This window comes from Cebus imitator, unplaced genomic scaffold, assembly GCF_001604975.1.
Source record: "Cebus imitator isolate Cc_AM_T3 unplaced genomic scaffold, Cebus_imitator-1.0 Scaffold62, whole genome shotgun sequence".
In the NCBI taxonomy this organism is placed as follows: domain Eukaryota; kingdom Metazoa; phylum Chordata; class Mammalia; order Primates; family Cebidae; genus Cebus; species Cebus imitator.
The window spans coordinates 2614154-2631559 of NW_016107377.1; the positions used below are offsets into that span (position 1 = coordinate 2614154).

General features: G+C 35.2%; 1 protein-coding gene across 3 annotated transcripts in view; it reads right to left on the reverse strand.

Annotated features, from left to right (window-relative positions):
* Positions 1-17406, reverse strand: part of RABGAP1L (RAB GTPase activating protein 1 like) — a 741733-nt gene that overhangs the window by 524270 nt on the left and 200057 nt on the right. For all 3 annotated transcript variants that reach the window (XM_017529899.2, XM_037739059.1, XM_017529900.2), the window contains one exon: positions 12869-12962. In XM_017529899.2, coding sequence (XP_017385388.1) covers positions 12869-12962 — 94 coding nt within the window. The remainder of the gene's footprint in view (positions 1-12868; positions 12963-17406) is intronic.

Sequence of the window (17406 nt, forward strand, 5' to 3'; positions counted from 1 at the left end):
GAAAAGTCACCAATGGAATTACAGCAATTTTGATAGAGGGGAGGCAGAAGTAGGTGGCTACTAGATATGAGAATATGACGGCAGCAGCAAGACCCATTTGAAAAAGTTGTCTCCAGAAGACAAGAGAACTACAACTGAAATTAAAAGATGAGGTAGCATCAAGAAAGGTTGGAAATTTCTCCAGCACGCAATAATGAGCATTAGATACAGAGAAGTTATATATTATACCTACATTAAGAAATGTTTCAAAAAAAAGATAAAGGTCATTATGAAGATGAAAAGCATACTGATTCAAATACATTTTCCCACTCTGATAAGTAATGAATAGCCACAAAAATATAATTAAAATGCCTATTAAATATGTATCAATTTTCTCATATTCAATAAAAGAGAATGACTAATTTGAAGGTGATTTTACTTGATGTAATAATCCAATACCCAATTTTATCCTCCGATGTTCACTTAATTTTTTTGGTTAGAAAATCTTCCTGCATAATACTCTTCCTGATAAAAGTTGACTTATGACTAAGTAGTCACAGTGAGCATTACCTTTTTTTTTTTTTTTTGGTCTTTAAACTTTTTCAAGTTTTCCACATATTTCAAACCCTGAAGCAGTTATCCAGATATTATTCTACCTAATTCCTCAAATCTTTTAAATAACTAGTAGTTAAATCATCACCACTACCATTCTGAACATATTCAACATATAAAAGAAACCTTGCTAACACTTTTAGTTTTGTTTTGACAAGTTCTCTCATCACAAATGTTTTTTTTTCCTCTCTCAACCTTTCTTTCTTTAGCTCACTTGCATTTTTCATGTAGTTATTTCTTCAACGTACCTTTAACTCCAATTTGTTGTAAAGATCTCCATTCCTGAACTTTTTATACTGTCTGCTCTTAGTTTTATTTTCTATTTTCTAATTATTTCAAATTAGCATTTAAATATTTTTCTTTTACATCTTTCGGATAGCATATTTAATTATGTGAATTCTGACTTTGTTCATGTTTTGCTTTTTTAATAGAATGATCTAGCTATTTAAGTTCAAAATATTTTCAAACACATTTAAAATTTCATTGAGAATACATACTGTCTCATCACTTTAAAAAATATTTCCCCAGGCCGGGTACAGCGGCTCATGCCTGTAATCCCAGCACTTTGGGAGGCTGAGGCGAGTGGTTCACAAAGTCAAGAGATCAAGACCATCCTGGCCAACATGGTGAAACCCCATCTCTACCAAAAATACAAAAATCAGCTGGGCGCGGTGGCATGTGCCTGCAATCCCAGTTACTCAGGAGGCTGAGGCAAGAGAATCACTTGAACCCAGGAGGCGGATGTTGTAGAGAGCCGAGATTGTGCCACTGCACTCCAGCCTAGCAACAGAGTGAGACTGTGTCTCAAAAATATGTTTATATATTTCCCCAAAGCACAAAGTGTAGGGCTCCATATGACAGGTGCTTTACCTACATAAATCACAAAAATGTCTTTATGTAAATGCCTACGTATTATTCTTGAGACTTAGGAAGTTTCTAAATCGAATGTTTCAAAAAGAAATTCTGAGCACAATTAAAAATTTTTGACAATCCTTGTATAAAAGACACAGTTTATACTTTTGTAGTTTGCGCAAATGTTATCTTTTTCATATCATGACATAATTATAATGACCCAAAGTAAAAAAAAAAAAAATTGAATTGTAAAAGAGCCAACAAATTTTCTAAAGGTCTAAGAATCAATTATCTTAGTTTTTTAAAAACAGTTCCCTGAGACTTCTAAATAATTTCTTAAAGTCCATTAATAAGATTATTAGAAATATTTTATTTCTGAAAACAATGTACACTGAATTTCAGCTGAGAAACTATGTGAATTCTACCTCAAAAGTCTTTTTCCATTTGGAGCCTCCTCTCCATACACAGGGACTGTGAGTTTGCTACAGATATCCTCAACCCATGCAATTACCTCCCAATTAGTTTCTCTGTTAATCAGTGTTCTTCCTACTCCAATATTACCTTCCAAAACAAAACACCAAGGGGAATCTCAGCTTAAAGAAATTTATTGAATATTGTCTTTACGTTGATAATTATTGAAGTTGGGCAGTGGGCATATGAAGCTTCACTGTATTATTTTACTTCTATGTACATTCAAAAATTTCCATTAGGTCTACAATGCTTATAGAAGGATTCATTTATTATATCAAAATTTTGTTTAAAGGTCTACATGCCTCTATAACATGGTAAACCTTGACGGTAGAAACTATCTGTCACTCATCCTTAAATCAGCACTGTCTGTTAAAGTCCCTAAGAAAGAGTAGATGATTAAAATTTAAAAGTTGAATGAATGAATGTACTTATAATTTTACAGGAAAAAATGATAAAGAAATTTGAAACAGCCTCAGTGTTTGTTACTTTATTAAATAATCTCTTATGAGTATGCATTCCCACCCACATTGATTATAAACCTCAAAGGTAGAAACTATGTTGTTTTCTATGTATTTCTAAGAGCCTAAGATGATGCCTCATAAATTTATATTGAAGCAAGTGATAAATCTTGCATTTTAGAATTGAGTGGAGATCTCTATGTGGTTGTTTATTTAGTCATCAAAATATTTTGTTTTCTTACCCACCATACTGGCATTCTCATAATCTCTCTTTAAACTCATGATTAGAAGCTTCAAGTACTACCTGGGTATCAATTTTCCTAGTTCATTCACTCACTCACTAGAACTCCCACATGCTCTTATAAAAATGAATCTAGCAACCTATCTATATTTAGGTAGGTAATGGCAGCCTGCCCACCTGGTTAAAAACGTTCTGGCTCTAATGGCCGGGTGCAGTGGCTCACACCTGTAATCACAGCACTTTGGGAGAAGAAGGCTAGTGGATCACCTGAGGTCAGGAGTTGGAGACTAGCTTGGCCAACATGGCAAAACCCTGTCTCTGCTAAAAATACAAAAATCAGCAGGGCATGATGGCATGTGCCTATAATTCCAGCCACTTGGGAAGCTGAGGGAGGAAAATTACTTGAGCCCAGGAAGCAGAGGTTGCAGTGAGCCAAGGTCACCACAGTACTCCAGCCTGGGCAACAAGAGTGAAACTCCATCTCAAACAAACAAACAAATAAAAAGTTCTGACTCTAAAGCCAGGGTGTCTCGATTCAAATAGTGGCTCTGTCATTTACTGGCTCTATGATCATGGGCAAATTACTTATCAGCTGTGAGATCTTGAGCAAGTTACTTACTTGCTGCCATTATGTTTCATGTATTTTTATACTAGCTACCTAACATAGCTATGCCTCAGTTTTCTCATCTCTAAAATGAAGATAATAATAGTACCTACCTCCGAGAGCTGCTGCAATGATTAAGTTCACTAACACATGGAGAGTGCTTAGAATAGAACATGGCACATAGTAAGTACACTTAACTGTCAGTTATTACCTTTGTAGCCATACCTCACCTTTCCTTCTATTACAATGAGCTATCTCTGCTCCTAAATTCTACCCCTCCACCAGTCAACATATACATCTTCTTTTGCCTATTCATCAATTTCTCCTACAATTATGTCCTCTCCCTCTGACACTAGCAGATTTTCTCTACAACATCCTTTCCAACAACATACAAACATGCTATATTGCCCATTTTAATAAAAAAAACTTTCAGCCCACATCCACTTACTAATGTGTCCTCATTTCCTATCATCCCTCTATAGCAAAACTATTTTTAAGAGCTATCTATATCTGCTGATTTCCAATCCAACTGGGCTTTCACTCCTGCCTCTCCATTGAAACTGCTCTTAAGATCACCAGTGACACCTAGATTGGTGAACCCAATGGAATTCTAGGATTCATGGGACTTGACCTATCAGTACTTGATTACTGTCTCCTTCTTGATAGACTCAGTTAACTTGATTTCTATCTTGATTCTTCTCCTACCTCACTGGTTGTGCTTTCTTGGGCTCCTCTGCATGATCCTCCTCGTATTTCCAACTCCCAAACACTGGAGTGGTCCAGGGTGCAGTCTTTGGATGATGTCTTTATCTAAACTCACTCCCTAAGTAATCTCGCCCATTTCACTCTAACCACTTTAAAAACTATCTATATACTAATGACTCCCAAACTCATATTTCCTTCCCTATCTTTCCCTTAAACTCTCTGTTATATATAATATATAATTGACTAATGGACACAGTCACTTGGATGTCTAAAATGCATCTCAACATCTCCAAAATCTTGGTTTTATCCTCCAAATCCCTCTTCTTCTCCTATATGTGGGTAAATGGCAAGTCTTCTAGTAGCTCAGGCCAAAAACTGACATCAGTGGTCTGTTATTTATTTTTCTCAGGCCACACAGAAAACAGAAGCAAATACTATCAGCCCTCTCTTAAAATATATTCAGAATTTGATTGCATGTCACCTTCTGCTACCAGCCTAGTGCAAGACATCCTTATCTCTCCCCTGGATTATTTACAATAGCATTCTAACTATTCTGCCTGCTTCCATCTTTTTTCCCTTAAAATTCACTTTTCATTCGGCAGTCAGAATGATATCTTTAAAATGTTTAAATCAAAATATCTCACCATGACATGATCAAGACACAAAGTTGTCAAGTAACAGTCCCAGGATTCAAGATGAAGCCAGATATAAGAAAAATGAATCTATGTATAATCTAACAGAATATTACAACTTAGATTTATTAAAAATTATGGAAGACAAAAATAATTAACTACCAAATACAGATATATAAAATGTTAAAAATTGGACAGAAATCTGTAATGGTCAGAGATACTTCAACCAAAAATTCAGTCAATAAATACGAATTGAGTACCTACTATACTCTAGGCACTGCAGATGTCTCTAAAACAACAGTGACTTTAAGGAGGTCACGTGCATTTGATGCAACTTTGGAGGATAAGAAGAGAAAAGTGAGTCAAGACAGAGCCCTATAATAAATACTACAAAATAAAGAGAGAAAAATGAGTATGAAGGTATAATGAAGGAACTGTTCTGACAAGAAAAAAGAACACACTTCAAATAGCCATCTATGTATAAGACATACATTTCATTTTTTTTCCTTTTTTTCATTTAGTGATACTATTCTCACTTCAGTAACTACTAGCAATTACTTGACAACTACTAGTCAAATAATTGTGACTTCCCACTTATTTAAGGCACAACTTATACACAGTAAAACTCATGATTTTAGTATACAATTCTGTGAGTTTTGACAAATGCATATAGATGTGTGACCACCACCGTAACCAAGATATAGGATAGTTCCATCATTCCCCCCATACCCAAATCCCCTGGACCCTATTGTAGTCAATATCACCAGTCATTGACAACTACCAACATGCTTCTTATGATGATAGTTTTGGCTTTTCTAGAATTCACACAAATAGAATAACATAGTATTAAGTCACTTGACTTTGGCTATGTCACTTAACATGATGCACTTGAGATCCGTCAGTTGTGATGTCTATCAGTTCATTCTTTTAACTGCTCAGTGGTATTCCATAAAATGAATATACAACAGATAGTTGATCCATTTACTTCTGAAGGACATTTGGGTTGTTTGCAGTTTGAGGCAATTATGAACAAAGCTATCATAAACATTCACATACAGGTTTTAATTTCACTTTGGTAAATACACAGCAGTGGGATTGGAATTGCTGGGTGGTATAAGAAGTATCTTCGGCCGGGCGCGGTGGCTCAAGCCTGTAATCCCAGCACTTTGGGAGGCCGAGGCGGGTGGACCACGAGGTCAAGAGATCGAGACCATCCTGGTCAACATGGTGAAACCCCGTCTCTACTAAAAATACAAAAAATTAGCCGGGCATGGTGGTGCGTGCCTGTAGTCCCAGCTGCTCAGGAGGCTGAGGCAGGAGAATTGCCTGAACCCAAGAGGCGGAGGTTGCGGTGAGCCGAGATCGCGCCATTGCACTCCAGCCTGGGTAACAAGAGCGAAACTCCGTCTCAAAAAAAAGAAAGAAGTATCTTCAACTTTATGACAAATACCAGGCTATTTTCCAAAATGGCTGCACCATTTTGCATTTCCACCAGTAACATATGAGACTTTCAGTTGCTATGCTACATTTTCAATTTCTCCACATCCTTGCCAACATTTGTTATTATCTGTCTTTGTGATTATTGACGTCGTAGTGGGTATGAAGTGGTATCTCACTGTAGCTTTGATTGGCATTTCCCAGATACTTAATGATATTGAGCATATTTTTATGTGCTACTTGGCCATCTGTATGTCTTCTTTAGAAAATGTCTCTTTAGATTGTGTGGCTCTATTTCTGAACTCTCTGTTCTGTGCCACAATTCTCAGTGTCTATCCTTGTATCAGTACTCTTTTGATTATTGTAGCTTGTCTTCCCATTTTGTTCTTCACTTTCAAAATTGTTTTGGCTATTCTAGTTACTCTGCCTTTCTATATAAATTTTAAAATCAGCTTGTTGGTTGCTACCAAAAAGTCTGCTGATATATTTTTATTGAAATTGCACTAATTTTAAGATTAGTTTGGGAAGAATTGAAATCTTAACAATATTGAAACTTTCATTCCATGAACATGATATATATCTTCATTTATTTCTCTCTTCTTTGATTTCTTTGATTACTGTTTTCAAGTATGTCCAAGTATATATCTAGCTCACAATTTGTTAGATTTCTGCCTATTTCATGGTTTTCTTTTATGGTGCTTTTTTGTTTCAAAATTTCTAGTTCCAGTTTTTCATTGCTAATATATAGAAATAAAACTGATGTGCACATATTGAGCTTGTATCTTTTAACACTGTAAAATTTATTAGATCTAAGAGTTTTCTGTTTGTTTTGTAGATTTCTTGGGGTTTCCTACACAGATAATCACATCTCTACAAATAGAGATAGTCTTATATGTTCCTTTCCAATCTCTTTTGTCTTTTATTTCTTTTTCTTGCCTACTGCACTCAGTAAGACCTCTAATACTATGCTGAGTAAGAGTCATGGCAGTAGATATCCCTACCTTATTCCTAATCTTGGGATCTATCATTCTTAAGTTAAATGTTAGCTGTAGGTTTTTCATAAGTACTTTTTATCAGATTAAGAGCTCCCTTGTATTCCTAGCTGGCTGAGAGGTTTTTCCTGTTTTGTTTTTTTAATCATGAATGAATGCTGAATTTGGTCAAATTTATCAAGAATGAATGTTAAATTTGGTCAAATGCTTTTTTTGCATCTATTGAAATGATTATATGGTTTTTCTTCTTTAGCCTATTGATATAAATGAATAACACCGATTTATTTTCAAACGTCAAAGGAGACTTGCATTCCCAAAATACATCCCACATACTCATGCTACATTATCCTTTTTAAAATTTATATATTGTTGGATTTGATATGCTAGGACTTGTTGAGGATTTTTTAGTCTATATTCATGAGGGATACTGGTCTGCAATTTTCTTTTTTGTAATATTTTCTTCTGGTTTTGATATCATGGTAAGCAAGTGACATAAATTAGTTGGAAATATCACCTTCTCTTGTGTATTCTGGACAAGTTTGTGTAGAATGTATATTCTTTCTTTTTCTTTTTATTTATTTGTTTATTTTGAGACAGAGTCTTGCCGTGTTGCCCAGGCTGGAGTGCAGTGGTGCAATCTTGGCTCACTGCAACCTCTGCCCCTAGATTGAGGCAATTCTTGTGGCTCAGCTTCCCGAGTAGCTGGGATTACAGGTGCATACCACCATGCCTGGCTAACTTTGTTGGTATTCTGAGTTTGAGAACAGCCTGGCCAACACAACTGTGGCTGTTCTCAAACTCACGGCCTCAAGTGATCCGCTTGCCTTGGCCTCCCAAAATGCTGGTATTACAGGCATGAGCCACTGCACCCGGCCTTATTATTTTTTTCTTAAATATTTGGTAGAATTTGCCAGTTTGGCCTCAAGTTTTCTCTATTGAAAACTTTTAACCTATGAATTCAATTTTGTCAACTAATATAGGACTATTCAGGTTATTTATTTCAAGTAAGCTCTGGCAATTTATGACTTTCAAGTGTTTGTCAATTTCACCTAAGCTTCTAAATTTATAGGCAGTGAGTTGCTTATAATATTCTTTTATACACTTGTAATGTCTGTAGTGATCTGTAATGATGGTTACAGATGATTCTTGCATCTGTGTTTTCTCTCTTCCTTGTTTTTCTTGATCAGTCTAGTTAGATGTTTATCAAATATATTAATCTTTATAAAAATCAGCTTCACTGTTAATCCAGCACTTTGGGAGACCGAGGTGGGTGGATCACCAGAGGTCAGGAATTAAAGACCATCCTGAACAATATGGTGAAACCCCATCTCTACTAAAAAAAAAAAAAAACAGCGAGGCATGGTGGCGGATGACCATAGTCCCAGCTACTCAGGAGGCTGAGGCAGGAGAATCGCTTGAACCTGGAAGGCAGAGGTTGCAGTGAGCCAAGATCGTGCCATTGCACTCCAGCTGGCGTGACAGAGTGAGACTTCGTCAAAAAAAAAAAAAAAAATCAGCTTCATTTTGACTGATTTTCTGTAGTGTTCTTCTCAATTCCATTTATTTTTGTTCTTATTTCCTTGCTTCTGCCTGCTTTAGGTTTAATTTTCTCTTTTTTTCCTGGTATCTAAAGATAGAAGCTTAGATCATTGACAGACTTGTTTTCTAGTATAATATGCCATGAATTTTAAATCTATTTTGAAATAAGGGCATGCAAAGGCCAAAAAGAAAAACATAATATTTTTTTCTATATTAAATTTTGTTTATAGTGTTAGAATATTAACTGCCAGGTAGAAAGGTTATGGATAAATAATTTAAAATCAAAAAGACTGACAAAAAGACAATGTCTGCCTCTACTTCTCTTCCCAACCATTCTCACCTTCCCATTTCTCCCAATGAACATGTGGACTTTTAACTAAATTTCATCTAAGAATCAAGAAAGTGTGATGTCTGTGCATATTCTCTTAAATGAAAGAGTCCAGACTGTTACTGTAAATTCCTCAAGAATGGTGATATAATCCCAAACCATAAAAAGACACAGTAAAAATTAAGGTATTTTCTCAATCTAAGGGCTAGGAAAAAGAAAAACAAAACAAAACTTTGCAAACGTTATTCTATTTCTGAAAGACAAAGCATGCATGCATGAACAAGTTTATAAACGCTTCACTGGAAAAATGGAACCCAAAAAGGCTAAATCACTTATGCAAGCCACCTGTCAAGTTAGCACTACAACTTGAACTCTAGTCGAGTTCTGAGTTTTAGCATAATGTATTTTTTCCCATTAAATTATATTCTCCTTCCATAGATCTTATCAAGTTGAAATTATTTTGTCTCTAAGAGTAAATTATGGACAAGAAGAAACATCTTATCCAAAGAAAATTAGTTTCCACAATACCTATATAGAGAGTATCTAAGAGCTCTGTTGCTGATTAATTTCCATTGGAGGATAAGGTGTTAGTTCTAGGTATTGCTGTATTTTTCTATACTAGAAAGAATGAATGTGTTGGGTCCGTAAATAGTAAGCACCCAATTCTCAGTAATGAGAAATCCAGTAAGAAGGGAGCCCTTGTTTTATGAAGTAGCCACAGTGGAAGAGTATGCCCCTGTTCTTGACCAGAGAACCGGGGAAAAATAAGTTCTGGCCATAGAGTAGAGCTGCTACAGGAGACATGCTGCTTATTTCCATGGCGCATTGAGGTCTATAAATTCCTAAGCCTTCCCCCAGGCTTAGGAATAACTTGAAGTGGGGAAGGAAGAAACCACATAACAACAGAAGCCAACCTGTGGAATCAAAGTGGATATAATGCTACCATTATATCCACTGCTATCCATCACATCCATACAGCTGGACCACAAAAGTACACTTTCAGACCAAAGATGAAGAAGATTACGACAAGCTGTTGGTGCTGTTTTTTTTTTTTTCTTGATTTATCAGTTTCCTAATAAATAAATACCTAAAAAGTGTGGATATTAGAAATACCTAATTCAATTGGCCCAGATAAATGGGTAAATGGTAATTAGGCCCAGCTTTTACCCTTTTCTAGTCATTTACCTACTGCCTATCAGCCTCAAGCCCACCCTTCTGTATTCTGCTCAAAGATGCAAGGACTGAGAATCTGCAGACTACATATCCCAAACTCCCTTGCCCAACGGCTTCCAGGTTAGGTTCTGCCAATGAGTAATAATCATGTACAGCTGGAAGGTAGAAGAATGGAAGAAAGAATTCCATTGCCAGCACCAGCTATACCATAATTCCTGAAAAATACTAACACTAGCCAGGCCAACAAGTACCAGCACCAATGATACAGTCTTCCCTCACCCACTCCTTGACCTGGGTATCTCTTCAGAAATGTGGAACTAACCAGTTGTCCCCTACTCTGACAGTTCCTTCTAAACACTAGCTGCTATGAGTATCCTCAGAATTCTACACAACCAGGATGCAGTCTTCTTCAGAGATCCCTGCTTCAGCTCCTCAGACCTCTTCTGAATTCCTAGATTCTGGTAACAGTACTTCTTTGATTTTATTCTCCAGTCCTATATGCCATAGCTGTTTCCTACTACTTGGGTTACTCCAGTTGTAATGTCTCCTTTCTGATATCTCAACCTTATAACACAATGTAAGCCAAATATCTGCATTAAAATGCTTCTGTTTAAAAAGTTTAGCATGGTTCCTGTTTCCCAGCCTGGATTGAGACTAAAAAAGTCCTCTGTCTCTAACCAGAACACACTCTCCCATCTCACCTCCTGCCCATCTTCATCCCCCATTGAAATTCTCCTATATCAGGATCATCTAAAAAGAAAACTGTTCCTCTTAAAGTAAAGGAAGACAGTAACCCTAAATAAAACAGATAAAAACATATGAGATAAATTTAGATTTAGGTGGACAATGCTTGCAAATGAGTAAATTAGATTCTGGACACAGCGTGGGGTAAAATTGTGAAAGATTTTTGAAATGGACAAAAAGATTACTGAACATCATTTCAATGGAATGCTGGAACATCTGGGAATTGTGTGACAATGCAGAAGTGTGTGTCTTTGTTTATCTTTGACTAGGCTAGTTTACAACTCTCAACATATATAACATAATGGCCATGCAAATGTTTACTGTTACTGTCCATAGCTATGCAAATGATTCCCATTCAAGGTAGTGCAAATGAATTGCCAGGTAAAGAAAATAAATCTCCAAATCAAATCCTTATTTTGACTGGCTCTACTACCTTACTGGTGCTCCATGTGAAAATAAAACTTGAAAGCTAAGGGAACCAAAAAAAAAAAAAAAACACTTTAAGTCTTGAGAGAGATGTGACTGTCATCTGAGTCACATATGGTTATAACTTCTGTTCTTGGATTATGGATTAAATCTCATCTTTCTTGTTTTGAACAATAGCTAGAGAGAATTGAATGATGTCATAGACAAAAATCTCTTGCCTTCTTCATTAAAGACCCTTGTCATAGATTAACATCCCTTTTGTCATTCTGCTTCACTTAGACCAGATAACAGAAAACTTGTGATTATTGCACCCTCTGTAAGAAAAATGTTAAAAAAAACATTTTTAACATTTCCCTATAACCAACCAAATTGCTGTAACTATGCACTAGCCCTGTATGAATAATGTTGTAATCCTCCTAAAAACTCCTTTGCCTCTGCCTATGTAAATGAAATCTTAACTTCCCTACTTTGGACGGCTGATTGCATTCCTTTAGAGTTGGTATTTCTGTGTGGTCCATGCTCATTATTTTGCTATTGATTAAATTCTCTTTAAATTAGATTCTGACCCTTTTGATTATTTTATGTTGACATTCATTAGTTAATGAGTTAAATAAGTTCTCTGAAATGTGTTCATTTTACATGATATGTGTAAGGATAAATAAAATGAAATTTTCTTTCCTTAATAAAGGAGATGCAGCTGGCCATTCAGGGTTTATCTCCTTAAAAATAATAACAAGCCCAATACTTTGGTCCAAATTTGATAAACCTAGTCTCCAGATTTTACAATGAAAAATCATGAGTCTTCCAGTGGTTAGAAGGGTAAATACATATTTCCTAAATTATAACACAGTAAACTCTCAGGATGCATATAGACTATCATAAGGAGCATCCAATTATCTCTTGAAAAGATAAAAGAGGTTTAAATTATTCTTTCCTCTACTGAACTGTGAAATTCTGCCCAGACTTTAGAGTCTCCTCTGGACTACCTACATGCATGTAATCTGATATGCATATTCAAAAATAAATTGAATTTCTATGTCTATACTAGTATGAGGAATTTTTTTGTGGGCAGGATTTTTTTTATTACACTAACATATGATAGTCATAATTATCCTTTTAAAAATGTGTTTAACATAAATATAAAGAGTACTTAATATAATAGAAAGAGTACTTTTTTTGTAATTCCACATAAAATACCCCAAAATTTAAAGTAATAGTTTTAGTTAGAAAGAACAAAACAAGCTGTGTCAGTTAACAATCAATGGTAAAAGAGAAATTCTAAACTATACAGCCCCCTTTAGTGGTAATAGACTTCGTTTTAAGAAATGTAACTCTTTCACAGTATACATTTAAATGCATTGGCAATACAGCATAAAATTGACTGTGTTAAATAATATGAAATAATAAGACAAATAATAAGGTCTAAGTGAAATAATAAGACAAAGACATCTTCCAAAAGTACGTTAAATAAAACCACACTGGGGATGAAGACCTAGCCAAACATAAAGAGTATGTCTAAATTGTATTTTAAGTTTTTAAACTACATTAAGATATTAAGATAGATTTTAATATTAATCCTTTAAAATCTATTTTAACACATAAATTTTGATTAATACAACAAATTAACATCAACTCTGTAAACATAAAATTTTCAGTATGAAAAATAAAATTTTACCATTTTCCTAGCAATTCTCCCCAAGAATATAGGATCTTCTCAGGACAATCCTTAGACACATCACCTGTTCCACTTGACAGTTCATTATCACTCTCTGCAGAAGAAACGCAAAAACCAATAAACATTATTTTATATATTACAGTAGATACTTTATATATCATAAAACAAGAAACATGTCTCTGTTTAATAAAACAAACTTCTCTTGATATTATTACATGCATTGCAAAAATAATGGTAATAACTTCATTAATTTATCTTTAGTGCCTAGATATTTTAAAAAAACAAACTTGTATGAAAATCTCATATACAGTTTACATAACATGAAACTCAAAATACCTATAAATAAACAGCTGTTTCCAAAGAGTAATGTTTAAAGGCTAATGGTAGCACAATTGGAAATTCCTATATGGTGTTCTACTCACCAGATATTCTCAAATTTTATTAATGGGACCAACAAACATGAAAATTAAGGGTCAAACACGTATACCTAACTATAACACTGAGAGACATATGTATTATGATATGAACACACAAACAACCAGAAATGTAAAAAAAAAAAAAAAAAAGGTTTCTTAAGATGTATTCATAAAAAAAGCTATTTTGAACTAAAGGAAAATTGAAACTGGCCTTTTTATATGACAATTTTACAAAACACCTCAAAATGTAAAATAATAGGTGAGGAAAGAATATGGGTTGGTTTTACAGTTTATAACCAGTGGTGAAAATGACCAATACTAAACTCTGTAAACCTTTTAACCAGTAACGGACATAGTAGAGAAAGGAAAGGAAGGACAAGAGACACAATTTATCTATTATAAAATAGGCTTTGACACAGTACTAGATAAGAAAAGGCTGGAGAAGTACTATCAGAATAAAATAAGATAGCTGAAAAGCTGTCTGGCAGATAACAAGTACCAAAGTTTTATCAACACTGTGACAGTACAATAGGGATTGGCATTTAGTGGCTTGCACAAGGATCTGTGTTAAGAATGGTATTACTTAGCAAACCACAAAATCCAATGATCCAGTATTACTTAGCATACCACAAAATCCAATGATCCAAGTCTATGCAACATCAGAAAACATTAACATAGTAAGTAACGGTTTATTTGGTCAGGTTCAAACATTTGGTCATGACCATACAAAAAGATTTGACTGCACATTTAGTAAAATATAACCAAAACACATCCACATACAGAGACAAATCCTTTATCATCTTTAAAGCAATACTAGGTAAATGAGAATTATAAGGAACACTTAATGCAAAAGTGAAGATCATTCTGTAAATCAAAATGAAGGCAAAGAGAGTACACAGTAGCATGACTATTCTAGAAATACCTCACATAAGCAACTCTATGAAGCTTGTAATAAGTTCATCATGAAAATAATAGATATTTTGAAAGACAAAGCAAATGAAATATTATAAAAGTAATATAAATAGAAACAACTGAATGATATAAATAGAAACAACTAAAGCTTTAGTATTATAATACCCTGAGGAACTATCCCATGTAAATAACTACCTTTTATAACATTTATAATTTTTTTATTTAAACTGAGGCACTTTTTTATAGTGAAAGGGGACTATTAAAAATTATTCTCAGTCAGGTGCAATGGCTCAGGCCTGTAATCCCAGCACTTTGGGAGGCCAAGGAGGGCTTCAGCTTCAGACTAGCCTGGGCAACATGGTAAAACTCTGTCTCTAACAAAATTATAAAAAATCAGCCGAGCTTAGTGGCATACTCATTGTAGTCCCAGCTACTCAGGAGGCTGGGATGGGAGGATCACTTGGGCCCAGGAGGCAGCAGTTACAGCGAGCTGAGACTGTGCCACTGCACTCCAGGCTGGGTGACACAGTGAGATCCCATCTCAAAAAAAAAAAAAAAAAAAAAAAAATTACTCTGGAAGACAGGTTAGACTATCTCACATGAACAAGGACTGATAGCCCGCTTTTAAACTGGTACCAAGTATAGGCACTTATAAATTTGTATTCAATTAAGCAGGATCCAAGATGATCCCATCTTATACTCTATTCTGATCCACAGTAAATAATAATATGCCAAGGTTTCAGAATATTTGATGAAGTTGTACATGCCAAATTAGAGATGAAAATCTAGGAACACAACGAAACAAAAAAGAGAAAAGGAAATAACCATTGCCGGGTATCATAAATCTCGATTATAATAAAATCAGAAATAATACTGATAGAAAATCTTTCATATTCTTAATACACTTGTTGGGAAAGGAATTTCTAAGCATAAGGACAAAATCAAGATACCATAAAAAGGGTTAAGAAATCTGACTACCTACAAACTAAAAGCATCTATGAATGTATAGAATATGTATATTTTTTAAAAGCAAAAAAATTTCCAACATTTGACAAATGGCTGCTTTTACTAATATACCACAATTTTACTAATCCAACAGAAAATTGAGCCAAGGATATCAACACAGTACAGGTCGCAATATGTAAAATATGACTAAAATAAAAGTGTTAAAGAAAGCCCCACTTCATGAAATCTTTTAAATGCAAATTAAAACAATGAAGCATATCTACCATATACATTGACAGAGAATATAAAAATTGTTAATACCTAGTTTTCCTAAAAGCATATGGAAACAGGCAAGAAGGTTGATGTTTAAATAAGAACAATATTTTGGAATATATTAAGATTCTAAGTTAATATATCATTTGATCCACTTCTAAAAATTTATCCTCTTAAAAAAACATACTCTAAATTCTAAAAATTTATCCTCTAAAAAAAAGGATTTTTAGTGTATCACTGCTTATAATAGTAAGAAATTGAACTATCAGCAATCCATCAATATGTTTTATTAACTAAATTATGGTATATTCAAGAGTAATCCAGAGAATACAGTACTATCAATTTAAATGAATGGGATAAATCGGCTATGCTAGCAACCACAGATAAGAGGACAAGTATGCTGCCAGGTAGTCTGCTTGCGTGCATGTGTGAGAGGTGGCAGGCCTCCAACTCTGGTCTTCCCCACTGACTGTTCTAGCACCATGTTTCCAGCCATGAACCAGTTCAGCACCCAGCCAGTAGAAGCCATGGTAACCTTGTCACAGCTGCTGAAAGCCCACAGCAACAAGAACCTTGACAAAATTGTTATGTCTTTGAATGGTGTCATCAAACCAAATTGAAAGGAAGGAGAAAAGCAGAATTTTCCAAAACTAAACAGAGGACTCCAGCAATTTAAGACGAGAATACAATGGGTATTCCAACAGAATTCTGGTTTTTGGTAAAACCAGTCTGAGCTGTGGAGGAAGAGTAATGCCTGGAAAGAGACATCCTCATGGATAATCATTGGCCTTGCAGTTAGGAAATCATCTGGAATTGGAAAAGGAATTAGTCCTATGAATTGTCCACGTGTAAGTAACAAGAATACAAAACACTATTTTCCAGTGTTAAAAAGAAAGGCAAGCCTTCTGAAACAAAATGAAGTATTCAGGACACCAATTGCAGTTCTCAAGAGACCTAACCAGCTAAACAGAAAAAATAATATTACAGCTAATTTTACCAGGAGAGAAAATAGATTAAGCCATCAGAAAGACACTTCGCAGGTAACTTTTCTTTTCAGAAAGAGGCCTGAAGAAGGTTCAGGCCCAGTTGAACACAGAACAACTACTAGATGATGTAGTAGCGAAGAAAACTAGTCAATGCTGGACTTCCATCACAAATGCAGAAATTTGACTGTATCTACTGATAACCCTGGAGCAGTACAATGCCCAGTAACTTAGAAACCATAATTAATTCATACTGCTCTACCTTTATTCTTTAAAAAACAGCAGCAAGAGAATGTAAAGAAAGACCCTACAGGTGTTCTCCTACAATTTGACATGGTGTTGGAAAACAGACAAAGATGGCTTTGAATGAGCAGTTTGGATCCTGAGAAAACAAAGAGCCACTCTCATAAATAACAGAGGAGAAAGTCACTTTTCAACTGTGCAATAAATCCCATGTTACAGGGACCTCTGAGTGATGACGGTGTTTGAAAAGCTGAATTGCTTGAAGAGCTCTTCACAGAAATTTAGAAACTTTAGTTCAAAATATTCACAAGACTTAGTAACACTTATTTTTCAAGGTTTAATAAAAAAAAGTATAAAATAATGCCCTGAAAGAATATCAGAGAGTATACGTATCTGTTCTTAGATGTCACAAATGGCTCAGACAGAAACATTATTGTTTGACTTCTTCAGTTCCTTCAGCAGAAGATGACAGAAAGATATTGCTAGTGCTGAGCTTTCTTTTTCAAGACAGAGTCTTGCTCTGTCACCCAGGCTGGAGTGCAGTGGCACGATCTCGGCTCCCTGCAACCTTTATCTCCTGGGTTCAAGGGATTCTCCTGTCTCAGGCTCCCAAGTAGTTGGGACTACAGGCACCCTCCAACACACATGGCTAACTTTGTTTTGTATTTTTAGTAGAGATGGGGTTATGCCATGTTAGCCAGGCTGGCCTCGAACTTCTCACCTCAAGTGATCTGCCTGACTCAGCCTCCCAAAGTGCTGGGATTAC